General features: G+C 43.1%; 1 protein-coding gene and 1 non-coding gene across 30 annotated transcripts in view; one reads left to right on the forward strand and one right to left on the reverse strand.

The window, feature by feature from the left end:
- Positions 1-20212, forward strand: part of DOCK9 (dedicator of cytokinesis 9) — a 303837-nt gene that overhangs the window by 216163 nt on the left and 67462 nt on the right. For 18 of the 29 annotated variants that reach the window (XM_064362199.1, XM_064362208.1, XM_064362204.1 and 15 more), the window contains 6 exons: positions 9156-9302; positions 9519-9602; positions 10228-10339; positions 14181-14359; positions 14600-14713; positions 17204-17321. In XM_064362199.1, coding sequence (XP_064218269.1) covers positions 9156-9302; positions 9519-9602; positions 10228-10339; positions 14181-14359; positions 14600-14713; positions 17204-17321 — 754 coding nt within the window. Of the gene's footprint in view, positions 1-9155; positions 9303-9518; positions 9603-10227; positions 10340-10645; positions 10688-14180; positions 14360-14599; positions 14714-17203; positions 17322-20212 lie in introns of all 29 variants that reach the window. The other 11 variants (XM_064362196.1, XM_064362186.1, XM_064362187.1 and 8 more) reach the window with 1 other exon arrangement.
- Positions 5123-5257, reverse strand: LOC135268986 (small nucleolar RNA SNORA70). The gene has a single exon (XR_010337314.1). It is a non-coding gene; the product is annotated as a small nucleolar RNA SNORA70 (small nucleolar RNA).

Genomic DNA, 20212 nt, shown 5'->3' on the forward strand with positions numbered 1-20212 from the left:
AGAGAGCTTAACTGTAACATAATTTACTATGAAAAGAGGTTCACAGACACCTGCTTGCCGCCTTGGAGGGGTCAACATTTTCACTTTTAGAGCACTCCCCTCTGGCTTCTGCCTCCCTGGCCCTGCAGACACCCTGCCGTGCTTTCCCCTAATCACACGTTATTGAGCTGAGAACTCCTCTAACATTTTCTTAAAGCCTTCATTCTGTTAGGTGTAATGAGTTTCTTAAAGCCTTCATTCTCTTAGGAGTAATGAGTTGCATGTTTGAGTTAGTTGTTTTTGTGTTTGTCTTACTTACATCTGAAGAAATTTATGTCCTAATCCCTTGTTTTAGTCTTCTGAATTTATGAATAATCACCACTCCTGTACCATTTGTGATTTCCAAAACTTTGATTGCGTCCCCTCAGGAATTTTAATATTTTTAGACTAAAATTATTAATTTATTCCGATGTCTTTCTAACACTGACCTTAATATTTTCTCTGACTGGGGAGTCTTTTTTTTTTTTTTGAGGCGGAGTTCTTCTCTTGCTGCCCAGGCTGGAGTGCTGTGGTGCAATCCCAGCTTACTGCAACCTCCACTTTCTGGGTTCGAGCAATTCTCTTGCGTCAGCCTCCCAAGTAATTGGGATTACAGACACAAGCCACCACACCCGGGTAATTTTATATTTTTAGTAGAGACAGGGTTTCACTATATTGGCCAGGCTTGTCTCAAACTCCTAACCTCAGGTAAGCCACCTACCTCGGCCTTCTAAAGTGCTGGGATTACAGGTGTGACTGGACAGGGGAGTCTTTCTTAAAGTACCATAATGAGGTACACACCAGTGTTGCAGGAACACCTGGGCGCTGGATTCCTAAGAGCTAGATAAGCTTTCAGTGCCAGTTGAAATGTCCTGCCCAAGGATATCTACACATGCATAGTGTGTATTAAGCTGATGCCTTCGTGTCATTCCTGGTGGTAGTCGAGTGAGTCCATTCAATGGATGTTTACATGGAGCAGAGTTATGCTTACTTCCAGTGCTGCACTTCTGCTGAAGGTGGAAGTGGCCACCTTCTTGTCCCCCGCCAACCAAACCATGCATTGTTACATTCACTGAGGGAGGGTGTGAATCAGAGCCCCTTCGAACTAGCATCTAAAATAAGTAATTTCCTTACTACAGCAGATGGACCTGCAAAGTATGGATGGATTGCCTATGACTGTGCCAGACTTTCATTTCATAGGTGACACGTGCTTGGAAGTTCCAAGTGGTATTGGAGAAAAATGTGAAGCAGACATCATGAAGGCCTGTGGAGGAGTCCTCTCCCCACCCTGTGCCCCTATGGTCAAAGTTTGTTGGTGTTTCTTTTCCACCATGTATATTTAGCAGCTGTAATTTCAGCAGACTCCTTTTGCATTTCCTTTCCTCCCACACGGAGTGCAGCACATTGCTGGCGTTCCACAGGTGTCCTGGAAGAAAGGAGGGTGGAAAATCCTGCATAGCATAGGGTGAATATATGCCCTTACATGTTGCTTATTTACTCTCCGACCATTTTCTAGCTTAATTCAACAAGAAAAGAACTTATTTTGAAAGTGAAAGAAGGAAAGTATGATTCATATTCTAAATGGACTGTTTGGACTTCCCCTTAAGCAAATTTGTAAACACTGTACGTATGTGACAGGTGGAATGCTAATATGTGTACATCACACTCGAGTGTTTTGAACAGTTGTTTGTAATGTGCAAAGCATTGAGGAAGAAATGCAAATGGAGTTGAGAGTGAATCCTTAACCTTGAAGCTGACCTAGTCATTGGAGAAAGAAGACATTCAGCTTGGAACATTTAGAGCAGAATGCAGGAATGTGTATATGTGAGCTTTAAGAATCATAGATTTATGTGGGGATACAGGTGAATCGTTACCTGAGCCTTGCAGGATACCACAATCTAGGGGTAGGAGAATGAGTATTGGGCAGAGGAAATAGCTTATGCCCAGGTAAGGCCACTGGGACAGGGTTCAGGCTGGCTAGATTGAGATTAGAGGGGAAAGAGTAAAAACCAAGATTAGCTCAGAAACAAAGACGAGATTATGGAGAGCTGTGAAGCCAAGCAGCAGACAAATTGGTAGAGACCTAGAGAGGTAGACTAGGTTCTGTAGTAGGAGTGGCAAGAGGACAGAGAGTATAAAGGTGAGCAGAGTGGCTTGGAAACGTTTAGATCAATACGTCTGCCTATCCCCTGAAGTATAAATAGCCTATGGAACAGATTCACCAGACATTTTAAATTTTGATTTATTTATTCTTTTAGCTCTCTAACAGCAATAATATGAAATGACATTTTATGGTGATGCTGATGAAAATATGGCATTGCGGGGTTAAGGTGGGATTGGGGATAAGGATGGAGAGCATTATGAATGAGTAAGGGAGATTATTAAGACATTATTAATTCAACCCTGCAGTTCCACTATAGATATCTGCTGAAGAGAAATACAAGATATACCTGTATAAAGACCTAAATGCAAACGTGCACAGTAGCTTAATTCATAATAATCAAAAACTGGAAACAAGCCAAATGTCCATCAGCTGGTAAATGGGTAGAAAATTGTGGTAACTCCACACAGCAGAATGCTACTTAGTAATAAAAAGGAACAAGGTAGTGACTGATGCAACAGCATGGTTGGATCTCAGAAGCCTTCTGTGAACTGAAGGAAGTTAGATACAAAAGACTACGTACCATGTGGGTCTATATCCCATATATGACATTATGGAAAAAGAAAAACTACAGAGCACAAAGCAGTCCAGTGGCTGCCCAGGACTGGAGGTGGGGACGGGGACAACAGACGTACTTTCTCTTCTTGACTGTGGTGATGGTTACACAGCTATATTCACTTGTCAAGACTCACCAAACTGTAGACTTTAAAAGTCTGAATTTTATGGTATGTAAATTGTACGTCAATAAACCTGACTGAAACAAAACATAGCACAGTAAGGTCACATTTGACTCAGGGAAGAAAGGCCACCTAGATGTTCAGTGTGAGATCATAGAAGAAGGAGCTTTGAGAGAGGCAGTAGAGTAGAGGACTTGGCTTACCAGGGAAGATGCAAGGTTATGAGTTAGGCTTGGGATGTCTTATGCTTAGGGCTGTGGGTTCAGTGGGTATGACAGAGACCTGAAGTAACAGTGACCTAAGCAGGAAAATAAAAGTTTATTTCTTTCTACATGGAAACCCAAGCTCATAAGAGGCTTCTGTTCCACAGTTATGAGAGGCCTAAACTCCCTCTGTCTTGTTGCTTTGTCCCCCTGGGGTGCCGCTTCTCCTTTTGATCTAACTGGGTTCACCACCACATCCATGCTGGAGCCAGTAGGGAGGGAAAGATGCACCTTTGTCTTTAAGGATATGACCCAGAAGTTGCACTGCCACATCACTGCCACTGCTATCGCATTGGCCAGAGTTTGCCATGACTGTACCTAGCTGCAAGGGATGCTGGTAAATGTAGTCTTTACTTTGGATATCCATGAGCCTAGTTAAAAGTTGAGGTTCTATTACTATGAGAGGGAAGGGAGAACAGATGCTGGGAAGTCACCAACCACTGTTCCACAAGGGGCCAAGGCACAGCCAAACACATTTCCAGTTGGCAGATGGAGGTTCAGCCTTGGACAGGGAAGAGAACAGATAGAACTAAAGAAATATGTGAGTACCAATCGCTGAAACCATAAGCCTAAACTTTTCTCTGGGGAAAATGACTGTGCTGATCTGAGTCAGCTGATAGGATTAGTCATGCTAGATACTTATTGGGGTACTGACTCCAAGGGAAAATGGGAAGGAGCTCAGGAGACAGTAGGAGAGCCATCAGAGCGCAGTGCAGGTGTGATCCAAGGTTAACAGAGAGAGAAGGAAGGAAGCATCTTGGGTCACAGTGGAATTCTAAGTAAGACAGATAAACAAGGCCGCTGGAGAGGCCTCAAACCTCTGCCTTAGTCATCAGAGGAGTTCCACATCCCCCAACAACAGGCCTGCTACAGCTTCCCTGCCACCCTCAGTCACTGGCAGGGAGCAACCATGCAAGGCACAGGTGGTCTCAGTGCAAATGCAGCTGTAGATTCCAGATCAGAGTGATGGGACCAGGAGTTAATTATGTTCCCTGCAACTGGAGATGTGAGGTGCCATTCTCATGGTGTCAGCAGGGCAGAGAGTGAGATAAACATGCAGATTATAGAGAGAAGACTGATCTTTGGGAATGAAAATGATGAGGAGGTAGAAAGAATGGACGTTGCAGGCTGGGCACAATGGTGCACAGCTGTAATCCCAGCACTTGGGAGGCCCAGGTGGGAGAACTGCTTGAGCCCAGGAGTTTGAGAACAGCCTGAGCAGCATAGTGAGACTCTGTCTTTGCAAAAAATGAAGGAAATTAGCCAGGCATGGTGACACATGCCTATTAACCCAGCTACTCAGGAGACCGAGGTGGGAGGATTCCTTGAGCCCAGGAGGTTGAGGCTACAGTGAGCTATGATTGTGCCACTGCACTCCAGCCTGGGTGACAAGAGTGAGACCTTGTCTTAAAAAAAAAACAAGTTGTAGAAGAAAATAGGAGAAAGAGAGAGGAAGTATCACAGGGATCTCGATAAGGGGGAGTAATCAGAATGCTGGAAAATGTCATTGGTAAATTTCTTCTCAGCCCCATTACTTTTCTTGTTTGCTAAGCCAGAAACAGGAAGTGTCTCTTTTTTTTTTTTTTTTTTGACAGGAAGCAAATTTATTGTTCATATTACAAGGGGGCAGCACAGTGGAAGCCCTCATGAGTGCAGGGCCCGTCACTTGTCCAGAGGGCCATGACTGGGGATGTACTTAACCCCATAGCCATGTGGGATGAGCCACTTCTCAGCCCCCATGTCTTCAGATTCATCGGCATTGGACTTGGGGAAGCCCCACTTCTTTGAGATGTGTCTAGTGGCCAGGAAACTTGAACTTGGCCCGGCGCAGGGCCTCCATCACATGCTCCTTGTTCTGCAGCTTGGTGCAAATGGACATGATCACTTGGACAGTGTGAACCCTGGCCACAGTATCCTGGGGCTTTCCAAAGGCACCTGGCATGCCTGTTTGGAGCCTACTTTGGGGTAGTGCAAGGTCAGAGACATGAACCCACATCTGGAAGGCCTATCTCCAAGGTCCCTTAGAGCAACCCATACAAGAAACAGGCTGCATACACTACCAAGGAAGCTGCTGTTTGCAGCCATTGCACACTGGGCCCCCATGAGGAAAGGAACCCAGTCGGCTTAATTGGCTGCAGAGGAAGTTTCTTAATGAAAAATCTTATTTATCTCCGAAAGCAGTAAAATAACCCATAGAGAAGAGGCCTCTAAACCACATCAGAGAGTGGAAGAACACAGTGCAGAACAAAGAAGTGAACATTAAAGATCATTCTGAAGTCATCACCATGAAGCAGTGATTGGGCAGCCCCACTGTGGGAGAGCAGATGACCTGTAGGGCGGGGAAGAGCCCATCGCTGGATCTCTGCAAAGACCTAGCTGTTAACTGCAGTGCCCATGAGGGCCTCCACAGCCAGGCTGGGTGTGGGTCTTCAGGGAGATCCCATTCAGTCGAGGAGTCAGTTGGCAGGTGCTAAGCAGCCAGCGGGCAGCTCACAGGTGTGGCTCGCAGAGGGTGGGGGCAGAGTGCCCAGCATGTCGCTGGAAAGCCTGATCTTGTGTGCCCAGGGGCTGGGCAGGCTGACCCCACACCGGCAGCACCTGTCAGGTGGTGCCAGGGCAGAAAGGGATGCTACAGCGCATGGAAGAGGCCCTCCAGCAGGATGTGGCAGGGTGTGGGGGTTGGTTTGGCTGAGAAGTCCCTTAGTGTCTCAGTGTCCTCTTCTCCACGGCCCTATCAGGTACTCACTACTGGAGCATTATCTTAGCTTTTCCTCTTCTATTGCAGTTTACAGTAATCTCCATAAAAACATCCTATTGCTTAGGTCTTTATTACCTTGAAATGTGTATCTTACCTCATTAAAAGGCTTTAGTTTGTTTTATTGCCAAATTAAATTAGGCAATAATTTAATTATTAGGACTCTTCACAACAGCTATTTGTCACTGCAGAGAGAACTTCATTCCAGCCTTCAAAGGCATGAGTTGTCATTGCCTACCCACTGAACAGCACTAATGATGGGTTGGTATGTAAATTATCCATCATTCTTCTCCACATATTCTTTCTTTTTAATACAAACATTTTACTGTATTTTCTAATAACTGCAGAAGTAGAGGGATGAGTTGCCAAATCTCAGCCTCCCCACTTGCCAGTGTTCTGCTGCCCTTGGTTGATACACACCCACCCTCACATTTTTACCTTATTGTATTTTTAAAGCAGTTCCCAGATATTTTCTCACTCCATCGTAGACACTTTAGCATGTCGTCTCGAACAGATAAGCCTTTAAAAAAGACATAAGCACCATAACATTATCACACCACACAAAATTAGCAAAACTTCTTTATTATCATCTAACACCCAGTCTGTGTTCAGTTTTCCCCAGGTGTCTAAAAAGTGTCATTCTATTGTTGGGTTTGTCTGCATCCAGATCTAAACAGAGTTCACATATTCCATTTATTTGATGTGTTTCTGAAGTTTCTTTGATTCTTAAACTGTTCTCTTTTCATGTGTTTGGACTTTCTTTTCTATTTTTTTTTGCAACACATTTGTCGAAGAAACTGGGTCATTTGTCCAGCAGAATATCGCACAGTTTAGACTTGGCTGATTGTAGCCTCACAGTGTTACATACATGGTTCTCTGTCCCCTATGTTGCCTGTGAACTTGTGGTTGGGTCTAGAGACTTCATTTGATTTTCTTTCTGGTGCAGATACCTCATAGCTGTTACTGTTGCATCACATCAGGAGGCGTAAATGCCCAGCTGTTCTACTTTGGGTTATAATATTGATTAATAGGCTTGCATAGTACCCACTCAATCTGTCCGTGATACAGTTCTCCATCTCCTTTTCCTGGTTTTAGCAGCCACTGACTCAGTCCCATTGTGGAGGCCACAGGCATTTCTTGGGATACCTCTTTTTCAGGAGCAGCCAGCTTGGGTAGCTAGCAGTCATGCCTGCGGTTTAGAGTTGGCCTTGCCTGGGGTCTTGGCAATTGGTCGTCTATTGATGCTGTCATCTCAGGATATAGAGTTATTGGTTGCATGTATGCAACAAAATCCCTTTGGAATTTCACATTTTACCATTCTGTTTTTTTAAAGTTGGTGAACTTCACATTTTTATCACTTGATCCTTTCCTCGCTGGATTCTTGACTCTATGGAAGTTTATAAACATTTCCCTGTTATTGGTTTGAGAACTGAAATTGTTATAAGGCTGGTATTTCAAATATTCCCAATAGGTTCTGGCATTTAATGCATAAGATAATGCCTGCCGTCATGTCAGAAATGTCTAAATTCTACTTCTCTGTTTTAGAAAATACTATTTGTTTGATATTGGGACATTGGTTTGGCTGCTCTAAAACAGGTCATAATGTTAGTGGTTTAAATTCGACAGCAGGTCATTTCTCTCTTGGACAATCATGAGTTGGTAGGCAGTTTGGAGGTCAGGGCAGCTAGTTCCCCAAGGTCATTCAGTGACTCCAGCTCCTCCCATCCAGTCATCCAGCCTGCGGAGTTAACCTCATCCACATGGCTGAGAAGCTGGCTTACCACCACAAAAAAGTCCAGGCAGTGGCACAGGAAGGAACAAGGGAGGCCAGCGGCTCCTTTTAAGAGTGGAGCCTGAACAAGGCACGTATCTCTTCCATAATTTGGTCATGTGGTTCATACCTAGTGGTAAGTTAGACTGGAAAATGTAGTCTAGCTGGGCAGCCATGTGCCCTTGTAAAACCATTACTGTTCTGTTACTGAAAGGGGGAAGACAAGGAGGGTTTTATTAAAGGTCAATTAGTACTTTTTAGTAGGCTCTCTAAGCCTCCATTTTCCCATCTATAAAATGGGGATGAAAATACCCCCTTCTCGTGGCTGTTAGAATTAAGTGCATGAATAGATCAATGTAATGGAACATCCTTCCTATTTCAGGCTCTCAGTAAATTATTCTATTTATAGGCACAGGGGAGGGGGCAGTGTGGCTTCATGTAACAGAAAGAGGCCAAGTTTTGGATTCATGGTAGACCTGGGTCTGAATTGTTGTTAGTTGTGTGACTGAGGACACATGTACCTAACCTCTCTGACACTTTAACAAATGAGGATTAAACTTATAGGAGTATCCTAAGAATTGAACGAAAAATCACATAAAAATATGTAGTGCAATGCCTGACATGTAGAAGGTTTTTATAAGTGTTGGCTAATTGCTAAGTAATCTGGGTAACATTTTTTAGGTTCCTGATGGGGAAAGATTACTATGTAAAGTTGATTGTAAGAAGACTGCTGCCAAGCAGTTTAAACTAATCATGCACAATCATCAAAATGTGTATTTTCAGTTTGAATATTTGGAGCTTAAGCCAGTGCTTTCTAAAGAGATCTCTGAGAGGTGCAGGTACCAGAATCATCAAAGATGCTCAGTACAAAGGCAGGTCCTTGCCCCTTCTCCCTGCACCCCCTGCCGGGCTCCTGAATCAGAATCTTTGGGAATGGATGAACCTCCACCTTTTTACAAACACTTCTGAGGTGATCTTTATTACGCTGAAGTTTGAAGTTCCAATTAGAATCCATAGCACTTACTTGAAGTATTTGACCACTTGTACAGTACTTTGAAAGAAGGAAGGATAATTCATTTCTTCCAATTTCAGATAAAGAAGACTACGACTTTGAGGTTTTATTGGGTTTTTTGAGACAGGGTCTTGCTTTGTCACGCTAGCTAGAGTGCAGTGGCTGATCCTGACTCACCACAGCCTCAGACTGCTGGGCTCCAGCAATCCTACCACCTGAGCCTCCCAAGTATCTGGGACTATAGGTGCACGCCACCACACCCAGCTAATTTTTGTACAGATGGAGTCTTGCTATGTTGCCCGGGCTGGTCTTAACTCCCTAGGCTCAAGTTATCCCCCCACCTTGGCCTCCCAAAGTGCTGAGGTTACAAGTGTTAGCCACCATACCCAGCAAGAAACTCTGGGTTTTTTAAGATGGACTTAGCAGTGAGATTTTTTTTTTCTTCTCAAATGATTGCAACTTGAAAAATAATAAATGTTTGCACTGAATTCTCTTTAGTTGTTGCGAAACCAGAGATTTCCTGCATCCTATCATCATGCAGTGGAAACCGTTGTAAATATGCTGATGCCACACATCACTCAGAAGTTTCGAGATAATCCAGAGGCATCTAAGAACGCGAATCATAGCCTTGCTGTCTTCATCAAGGTGGGGACCTCCAGGGAAAAGGATGTCAGTTATGGGCAAAGATGTGCTTTTTACAAGCTGTCTAGCAGAGTGACTAGAATAGAGTGGGTTCTCTGGCAATGTTGATGGCATGTTTTTATGTCCACGGATAAACTTATTAACAATAAATGCTGATTTGAATTCAAATTTCCGAAACGTTTGAACCTGAAATACCTTTTCGCTTGTATTCCTCCACAGAGATGTTTCACCTTCATGGACAGGGGCTTTGTCTTCAAGCAGATCAACAACTACATTAGCTGCTTTGCTCCTGGAGACCCTAAGGTAGTGTGAGGTTGTTACTGTTCCTTCTGTCTCTCTGATTCACATCAGAAATCTACCTGTTTCTCTTTCAGTCTCAGAGGCACAACTCACTCTCTTGGAAACATTAATATGTGTGCGATGTTAGGAACATAGTAATCCAGAATGAGAAAGAAACAGACCCACTGATTTTCTCTCAAACACCTGAAATGACTTCTCAACTGCAAAACTAAAAGTATATGTGTAGCGAATTATAGTTTACTTCACAAGATAACAGGAGTCACTATGTAGCCTTCCTCTGGTAGAATTATCTTTTTCCCTTTTTTTTAAAGCTCTGCCTTCCTAATTTTTTTATTGCACTGAGTCTGCGTCTGTAATTATAAGCTACCTGAAATCCTTCCTTGAAGGAGGAGCATAAATAATAAATGCCCTAAAAATCAGTTGAAGTCATTGTTTAATGAAATGTGTCCTTAGTTTTCAAATCAATCCCTGCAGCCATCCTGAAATCTGTACAACGCAATAGAGTACAGAGTTCTAAGAAAGTTAAGAAGCTAATGATGATTTCTAGCATACTATTGCTAATAGGCTTTTTAGAATCCTGTATAAAATATCCAGTGGGGTATTTATGACTAAGCACTTCTTCCTGCAGACTCTCTTTGAATTCAAGTTTGAATTTCTCCGTGTGGTATGCAACCATGAACATTATATTCCATTGAACTTACCAATGCCATTTGGAAAAGGCAGGATTCAGAGATACCAAGGTAATCCATCTTTATATCTTAACCTTTTTATAAAGAGAGACATTTCTGTTTAATAAGAAAAGATAATTGATTCAAGCATGATATTTGAATTTTCTGATTTTTTCATTGATTAATTTTTTTCTTATAAAATTTCCATTTCAAATAATACTGATAAAATATGGGAACTTACTTTTCAGCAGTCAGACTACAGATCATGCCAGTGTGGCTATTTCATTGAAAAATTCCTTTGCTTAAACAAAAGAAATCTATTTCAGTTGCCATAGCTTATTTTTATTTGTTTCACTTTTCCTTTTTTCTATGAATTAGCTTTTCTTTCACCAGCTGTGGAGTCAAATGACACTCCTGTAGGTAGGTGTGGGGTGTGGTGCTTGCTTTCTTGCATTTTCCTCCTCTAAAAAATAAAGAATGCAAGTGATGGCTGAACTGCTTCCATATGCTATTCTGTTAGGCATTTCCTATACACTTTGGTCAATTTTTAAACTTACCATAAATCGGTGAATTTGTTTTCACTGGAGTGAAATTGCTGAGACACTGCTATAACATCCCAGGGAGGCATCCGGTTTTTGGCTACTGAAGTCACTGAGTACTCTAGGATGCTTCTTTAAGAAGTAAAACAAACAAACATCCTGCTTCACCCCAAAATGCATTATTCCACCATTTTCATAGCCCTTGTCCATAGTGGTGGCAGTGACCTGAATCACAAGCAATGTGGCTTTTTCACATGCTTTTTATGTTTGCACGTTGAGTCTTTATTAATGTCCCGTGTTCTCTTTGAGTGTGAAGAGAGTTAAGCTCATAGAGATTTCTTTGTCTTCACTGAGTAAATCAAATTGAACAAATTAGTCTGTCGAACTGTCAAGCAGAATGTATTGAGCTTAGTTCCTTGTATGTGCTCAGGTGTTTTGTGCTACAGGAGAGAAAAAGTGGAAGGATGCCACCACGCTGGTAATGGCACCTGAATCAACTGCTTCTGAATTCCGAGAGAAACACCGAAAGGAATCATTCAGAGACAAATAGCTTTCCCCCACACAGACTGCTACTACCTTTTAAGGATCAGGCAGGGGGTCTGTGCCCTGGAGTTAGCATTCCTGCATTCAACAAATATTTACCCTGCACCGACTATATCGAGCTTCAGAATAAGTTGTGTACAACCTGGATGACAATCCCCAGCTATTCTATATATACAAGATACATAGAATGTCAGACACCAATGCATCCTAAGGGGAACAAACAAATCAAGGAAAGGGGACATGAAAAGGGGTGACATTTGAGACAGGGTAGCCAGATAGCAGTTAGAAGAAAGTAAGGGGTGAGCCAAGCTCCCACATATCTGGGGAAAGTTTTTCTGGGCTGAAGGAACAGATATGTATTCAGTGTCCCCAGATCTAACCCTGGCCCCCGACCTCTGTGGTCTCACGCCCTGCTATTCTGCACATTCCAGGCATCGCTGCTGACTCCCAGCTCCTCAAACGTATCATGCCACCCCTCCACCTCAAATAGCCCCCTCCCTGGGGAATCCTCATTTTCCTCCCCAGGCCAGCCACTCCACACCTCCTGCATGGGACCTCCCAGGGTCTCCTTACCTTCTTCCAGTTCCCCAACTGGAATTAACCCCTCTCACCTGCCCTATGCTCCCAACCTCACCACAGCCTCCCTCAGCCCAGTCTCCTGTACCTGGGGACTCTCCTTCTACCTGGCACAGAACCCAGGGAGCTCTTTTTGCCCAGTGGCTGTGCAGTGAATGTGTGATGATGCCTGTCTCCCCATGACCCAGCAGGGCAGCACAAGCCGTTACAGACTTCTAGGGTATTTGGTAGCAAGACGGGCTGCCCTCAGTGTGGAGGGAACATATGTGGGTAATTTGCCTTACTACACTGATAGCAATAAATGCTTTTTAGAGTTCCCATTTTCTTTCTTCTCACTTACCTCCCACTCCTGCCTTCACCTCCTTTCTTGTGTTAGTCCATTTGTGTTGCTATAAAGGAATACCTGAGACTGGGTAATTTATAAAGAAAAGAGGGCCAGTGCAGTGGCTCGTGCTTATATAACCCCAGCTCTTTGGGAGGCTGAGCTGGGAGGATCACTTGAGCCAGGGGTTCGAGATCAGCCTGGGAAATATAACGGAATCCTATCTCTACAAAAAACAAACAAAAACAAAAATTAGCCTGACGTGGTGGTACATGCCTGTGGTCTCAGCTACATGGGAGGCTGAGGTGGGAGAATGGCTTAAGCCCAAGAGGCAGAAATTGCAGTGAAATCTGCAATCTGGACAGATTGTGCCATGACACTCCAGCCTGGGCAACAGAGCAAGACCCTCTCTCAAAAAATAAATAAAAGAGGTTTATTTTGGCTCACAGTTTTACAGTCTGTACCAGAAGCATAATGCCAACATTGGCTTCTGGTGAGGCCCCAGGAAGCATCCAATCATGGCAGAGAGCAAGCGGGGAGCCAGCATGTCACAAGGCAAGAGAGGGAGCAAGAGAGATGGGGAGTGAGGCGCCACACTCCTGTAAACAACCAGATCTCGCATGAACCCAGAGCTAGAACTCACTCATTATAGCAAGGAGGACACCAAGCCATTCATGAGGGATTCATCCCCATGACCAAACACCTCCAACCTGGCCCCACCTCCAGCACTAGGGATCACATTTCAACATGATATTTGAAGGGGACACACATCCAAATACATAATTTCTCATGCACATTCATGCACACAAGCACCAATGTGTAAGCACACACACAGTTAAACCGTAAGTTGTTTTCTTCTAAGAGATTTATGTGAATTCAAGCTATGACTTATAGTTTTGATAAACTAGGTGTAATAATCATAAACAATGAACATAATTAATCTAGAAAATGAATACTCTCTCCCTTCTACTAAAGGGTTTCATAGAATTTGGGTCCATATTTTGGGTAGATTTAGGAGTAGCTATCTGATATGGGACGAAAGGCAAAGGGAGAGGTCTATAGACTTTCCTTTAATGGTGGAGTCAGTCTGACAATTCACAGCCTAGCTTCAGCTTCCTGCAATGTGTATTTCATCTTCAGGTGATGTTCAGCTGTTTATATGCACCCTCCCTAAGTAGAGTTCATGTTTGCTCCTATCTGTTTTCCACAAGGGCTCTCAATTTTGTCATTTAGCTTGCTGATGATTTACCAGTTTGGTTTGATGCTTTGTCTATTTTAATTTCAGTTTTTATTAAATTTGTATTTGGTTTTGGAGGTAGATAAATATTAGGAGAATATTGTAGGAAATACTGCATTAAATAAGTTCTTCATTCAGGGATAGCAGAATAAGCTGGTTATATATTGATTTGTTTATTTTAAATACATTGGGTTTTAATGGGAGTATATAGGCATTAATGACCAGGAAAGGAATACATGAACTCATGTAGTAAATAACATTTTAATAAACCATGTATGTTTATTATTTAATTACATGTTTGTTACGCACAAACAGCTTTTATACAGTTCTGTTAGCTCGTATAATAACGTTTTTAACTTTGTCAATAACAAACTTATATTTGTAATATAACATATGCTGTCCTCTAGTCTAAAAATTGGTACTTAAACTGTTTACTAATTTAATTATGTAGGATGCAATATGTTCCAAAATCCAGTGCACTAAATTGTATTTAAATTTAGTTTTCATTTAAGATCCTCATGTGCTAAGAAGTAGAGCAGCCTTGTAGAATTGATCCTTTCCCATTCAAGCTAAGTCTAATCATCTGTTGACACCCAGGGTGGGCTGAATGCAGAGAATGGGTCTTAGGGTGTTTTTATTGTTATTCAAAGAGCATTGCATCTTTCCTAACTCAAGTAGTTTCTGTCCTCATTTCAGACCTCCAGCTTGACTACTCATTAACAGATGAGTTCTGCAGAAACCACTTCTTGGTGGGACTGTTACTGAGGGAGGTGGGGACAGCCCTCCAGGAGTTCCGGGAGGTTCGTCTGATTGCCATCAGTGTGCTCAAGAACCTGCTGATAAAGCATTCTTTTGATGACAGATATGCTTCAAGGGTGAGTGGTCCCCAGTAGAAGGAAATGTGCAGTGATAATGTCCTTCATTTTAAGTGGTGTATAGAAAGTAATCAATTAGAAAATTCACAGTAACAGCACTAAGACTATGCTCTTTTTTGGGAATAAAAATCAAATATCTGTCTTTATAGGAAGGGTCCAAATAAAGGAGATGGTCAGTGCCAACCTTAATTCAGTTCTCAGAACTCTGGGATAAACTTACCACTTGTGTCTTCTTTTCAGAGTCATCAGGCAAGGATAGCTACCCTCTACCTGCCTCTGTTTGGTCTGCTGATTGAAAATGTCCAGCGAATCAATGTGAGGGATGTGTCACCCTTCCCCGTGAATGCGGGCATGGTACGTAAGCATGATCACATCAACTCAGCCCATATTGGATCCCAGGGAGGCCAAGACAAAGCACCATAAGCTGCTTCCTAGAGCGGCAGCAATTTTTTCTCTCCCCGTCAGGAGACCAGAAGTCCAAAATCGAGGTTCCATTGGGGTTGGTTCCTGCTGGAGGCTCCTGGGGAGGAGTCTGGGCCGTGCTCCTCTCGCAGCTGCTGATGCTGCGGGCAATCCCTGGTGCTCTCTGGCTTGTAGCGGCATCGTGCCAGTCTCTGCCTCTATCCTCACTTGGTGTTTGTTCTCCCTGGTGTTTGTCTGTGCCTCTCTGTCCCTCTCCTCTTATTTATTTTTTTTCCAAGATAGAGTCTTGCTCTGTTGCCCAGGCTGGAGTGCAGTGGCGTAATCTTGGCTCACTGCAACCTCTGCCTCCTGGGTTCAAGCAATTCTCCTGCCTGAGCCTCCCGAGTAGCTGGGACTTCAGGCACCCACCATCACACCTGGCTAATTTTGTTGTATTTTTAGTAGAGACAGGGTTTCACTCTCTTGGCCAGGCTGGTCTCTAACTCCTGACCTTGCAATCCACCTGCCTCTGCCTCCCAAAGTGCTGGGATTATAGGCATGAGCCACCACGCCTGGTCCCCTCTCCTCTTCTTATCAGGACACTAGTGATTGGGTGTAGGGTCCACCTAGTATGAACTCATTTTAAATTACATCTTAGGTATGTAATGGAAAGACCCTATTTCCAAATAAAGGTACATTCTGAAGTCCAGGTAGACATGAATTTGTGGGGGGACACTAAACCCAGTACATAACCCCCTTTATTTTGCCAGTGCAATTCCTGGTAAGTTGCATTTCTGGCTAAATAAGGTCAATCACTAAACCTTCAATTCTTGTTCAAAATTAAGTATGAAAACCATGTTCTCATGATGAACGAATGTCCTATGAGGCCTCAGAATTTTCATTTGTATATTCAATAAAAATGTATGGGGGGAAAGAGACACAAAAAAGACATAGATCTAACCTGTGTCCTAGAAGAGGTCCTGGTAACCCCAGTTCTGACAGCAACATGCTGCACAGTCAGGGAAAGGCCACCTCTGTGCACTACAGTTTCTCTCCCTCTGTCAAATTAGAAGTGAGACTGGACCTCAGGGATGCCTGGGTGAGGGACGTGAGGCCTCCACCTCCAAGAACTGACTGCCTTCATTTATATTATCTTTATGCTGTCTTTTAAAGATGTGTTGGAAATTGAGTCGACGGAGAGATGATCCTGGAAATTATCTCACAACTTTTTGGTTAGAGATGGTTTACTTTTTACTCAGTCTTTGGTACCTTTGATATGATTGTTATTTAAAAAGGATTCTTGGAATCATCTTGCAACGCAGCTTTTTCAAAGCATTATCATTATCAAATTTCTTGTCACATTTCAGTTGCAAAAGGTTTTTTAAATGTTTACCTATAATAATGTTTAATTAGTAAAGTTTATAAGTGTTTTACAATCTAAAACCCGCACTCTTTCTCTTTCTAACGCTCTCTTCTTGGCCTCAGAGGGCTTATCTGCTATGAATTTCAGCAGATGTTATTTCAGCATTTCCCGTTTCCCTGGTACTCTGGACTCATGAACTGGCTTGGTTGTCCGTCTTCCCGCCTCATCATTATGGGTGTACACTTGCGGAGTCTCATGCATGTTTCTGTCCCTTCCTCCCACCCCAACAGTGATACAGCGTCCCATTTTCACACCACCTCTTCACCTCCAAATGCATTACTAAATAACATTACACTAAGATGAGCCATGTGTACACTTTTGTGCTGCGTGGATGCTCTAGAGGGCATAAACTCTATCCTAAGTGCACCTCGCTTATCTCACCCTGTACACCATTTCATTTCACACGTGTTCTCTAATCCTGTCTGTTTTTCAAACCAGAGTGAGAAATTCAGAGTAGAATGTGGCCTTCCCTGTACTGTTTCAATCCTAACAAAAATGAACATAGGTCTTTCTTTGGCTTTCATCAAAGTAAAATCCCTTTTTCTGACCTAACTTCAAAATTAATATGATTTCTCCACTAAGAGGTCACATGATGCTACAAACATCTAGAGACTGTCAGTGCTGCTGTTGTAAGGGCCAGCATTCCAGTTAGAAACAGCAGGAAAGGCTGTCTCTGAAAGAAAAAACAAAAAACAGAATAATCTAAGAACATGTTGGGCATCAGAGCTCTGGAGAGAGAAAGGTGTTAGAAATGCTGGGGAAAGAGAAACGGGACTTTATAGAATGTAATTTCTCTCCTCCACCCCCACCCAGCGTCCATGTCTCATGCCCCCTGCTCCCCCTCTGACCCATCCCACCCCCCTCCCTGGCCCACACCTCAAGGCTGCATCTCCCATGCAGGTGGGCACGTTGAATGCATCAGGCTGGCTTGGTCCTGCACTTGCCCTAGCACTTCCAAGAATAGGGGCGGAATCCTTTCCAGTCATCTTTGATTGTTTCTGCTCTCCTCCCCTTGACAGACTGTGAAGGACGAATCCCTGGCTCTGCCAGCTGTGAATCCACTGGTGACGCCACAGAAGGGAAACACCCTGGACAACAGCCTCCACAAGGACCTGTTGGGCGCCATCTCCGGCATTGGTAATGCTCCGTGCTCTTGCGGGCTGCTCTCTGGCATCACTCTGAAAGTGTCTTGGAGCATTGGCTCCAATTATTGAGTTGGTGAAGAAAGCAAGCATCCTACTATGGCTAGTGGCTAGACTACCCAATAATAGGACGAATTTATGGGATAAAATAAATGGCAGCCTTTATCCAATTAACTCACAGGACAGGACTCGCCCTCTCTGAGATTATGTCTTTGCCTTTGCTGCTGGTGGTGATGTTAATATGCCATTTCATGTCGGGGATGAAACTGGGTAGAATTTAAAATGAGAAAGCCCACACCAATGCCCAAATTTATCCTACAATAATAATAGCAGTCCTTAATCTTGTTGATATTTATGTGTATCTTTCACAGTTATGCACCCCTTAGTTGGCAATGTAAAGATTAAAAGAGTTAATTCAGCCGGGTGCGGTGGCTCACACCTATAATCCCAGCACTTTGGGAGGCTGAGGCGAGTGGATCACAAGGTCAGGAGATCAAGACCATCCTGCCCAACATGGTGAAAGCCCGTCTCTACTAAAAATACAAAAATTAGCTGGGCATGGTGGCACGCACCTGTAGTCCCAGCGACCTAGGAGGCTGAGGCAGGAGAGTCAGTTGAACCTGGGAGGCTGAGGTTGCAGTGAGCTGAGATTTCACCACTGTACTCCAGCCTTGCAACAGAGTAAGACTCTATCTCAAAAAAAAAAAAAAAGGTTAATTCATGCAAAATGTTTGGAACAGAGCCTGGCACACGGTAAATGCTCAGCAAATGTCAGCTGCTGTCACAAGTTTCCATTTGCCTTTGTCTGGGCCTTCACTCTGTCTCTGCTCTAGTTTGCCCCATTCCCAGCTACTGCTCCAGAAGCAGGGAGGGGACCTTCCTCAGAGGGTTTGGTCTGCAGTGGTTCATAGCACTGGCTTTAAAGTCAGACACATGCGGCCTTGGTGCTGGAAACAACCATTTACTAGTTGCCATGGCAGGATATTGTCTGTCTTCTGTGCCCTCCATACCCATGTCATCAAAAGGGTCACGATGTGTATGGTGCTTGGTAGAGAGGAGTCAGATGAGTGGAAACATCACTTCACTGTAACTTTGACCATTTCCACAAAGTTTGAATACTTCTGCCCGACTCTTTTGACTCTTCTCCAATTCAGAATTTAGAACTTGGAGATAGGCCATTGGGGATCTTTAGCATTATGGCCTCCAATTGCTCTGCATTCATACTGCAGCTATGAAAAGTACTTGAGACTGACTTAATCCTTTTCACTCTTGAATTTTAAGATCCAAATCCACTTTTCATAGGAATTCACCAAACAGGCTTATTTATACTCAGGCTTTATCTATATTGCTTCCTTTTTGAAGACTTAAATCCCTGTTCTCTTTTAGGAGTTCCTTCCAGGGAAGCCTCATTTTTCAACTGGGTTTGCTAGTTTTTTTCTGGTGGCTTTAGCAACTCTGTTCATCAGGGAGTTTCTAGCTAATTTTAGCCCTGGTGCTTCTCTTTCAAGAGCAAACTTTCTCCTTAAATCTCTGCTGGAAAAATCCTGTTTCCACACTTAACTGAGAATGCGTCCTCACAGTTTTTTTAATGTCTTTGGAGCATGGTGCCTGAGAGTTTTAAAAGTGATTCACTGCCTGGATAAAAACTACTCTGAGATCACATTCATTTTAAAAGGCAAACATTCTTAGTCTCAGGGATTTTTTTCCCACGTACTCAGTGGTACAAAGAGAAGAAGGATGAATTTATCTTCTTTTCATTTTACTCAAGTGTCATCTAAGGACTTTAAAAGTTGTGCACTGGGCCAGAATGTTAAATACAAACACATATACACAAAGACATACAAAATGGAACAAACTAAGCATATTGATTTTGATTTATTGCATTTCCATCTGTTTGCCTTAAATTAGGACTCTAGTTCTGGAATCAAGCTTAAAACTCTGAGAACTTAGGGTCTAATTTTACTTAGGGTCTAATTTTACTTTACCAAGGACCTCTTTCTCTTGAGTTCTATATTCTTTTTCCTGACTTCTGTGTTCTTCAAATGCTGTTCTACATTAAATATGAAATATTATAAAAATTCTAATTGGTGATAGCATGTGTTTCTTAGCTCTCTGCGTACAGAAAAAGGCCATAGTTTTTTCACAGAGTTTTTACCTGTCCCTTGTGACAATCATTTGCAAGTTTCTCTCCTGGGGAGATGCAGCCACTGGCTGACAATGACGCTTATTGGCCTACATGTTCCAGCCTTCCCTTCTGTTTTCAGATTCCCCAGGCTCTTCTTTTCTTGGTCTTAATATACTGAATCAGTTTCAGGGATAGCAGTGAATAAATCTGAGTGTTCAACAGTGAGAAGGATTTATGACCTTGATGTCACAGGTCTTCCTTCTAAGGTTAAAGAGTTAAAGAGCATCTTGACCTTGCCTGAGAGATGATGAATTTATGCCATTGGCCATCAAATTTAGAAGTGCAACAACCAAGTAACTTTCAAACATATTTTTGGTACACCCTAGGGGCTGGCTATATTTATTTAGTTGTTTATTTTTTAACTTAGAAGTATCCCAGTCCATGGCAGCTCATGTGCCTACTGAGATCTGAAAACGACCAGCCTGTTGTAAAGTGCCAAGTAACGGCATCTTCAGCTTGGGTCTGGGAGGAAGTGTGCTCACAGCTGCCAGACACAGAGTCCAAATCTCCTGACACCATCTGCAGAGGCAGCCGGGCCTTTCCACTGGAGGCACACCTTAGGGTCAGCACAGAATGTACAAGTCCAAAAAGTCATTTTAAGTTATGCGATTTATTTAAATCTTTCCTAAGCAGGAAGTCAATCTATTAAAAAATTAGTACCAAGATTGGGAGTAACTTCTGCCTTCAAATGCTGTTTTTTT

This window comes from Aotus nancymaae, unplaced genomic scaffold, assembly GCF_030222135.1.
Source record: "Aotus nancymaae isolate 86718 unplaced genomic scaffold, 86718_ANA_hifiasm-v0.15.2.pri h1tg000048l, whole genome shotgun sequence".
In the NCBI taxonomy this organism is placed as follows: Eukaryota; Metazoa; Chordata; class Mammalia; order Primates; family Aotidae; genus Aotus; species Aotus nancymaae.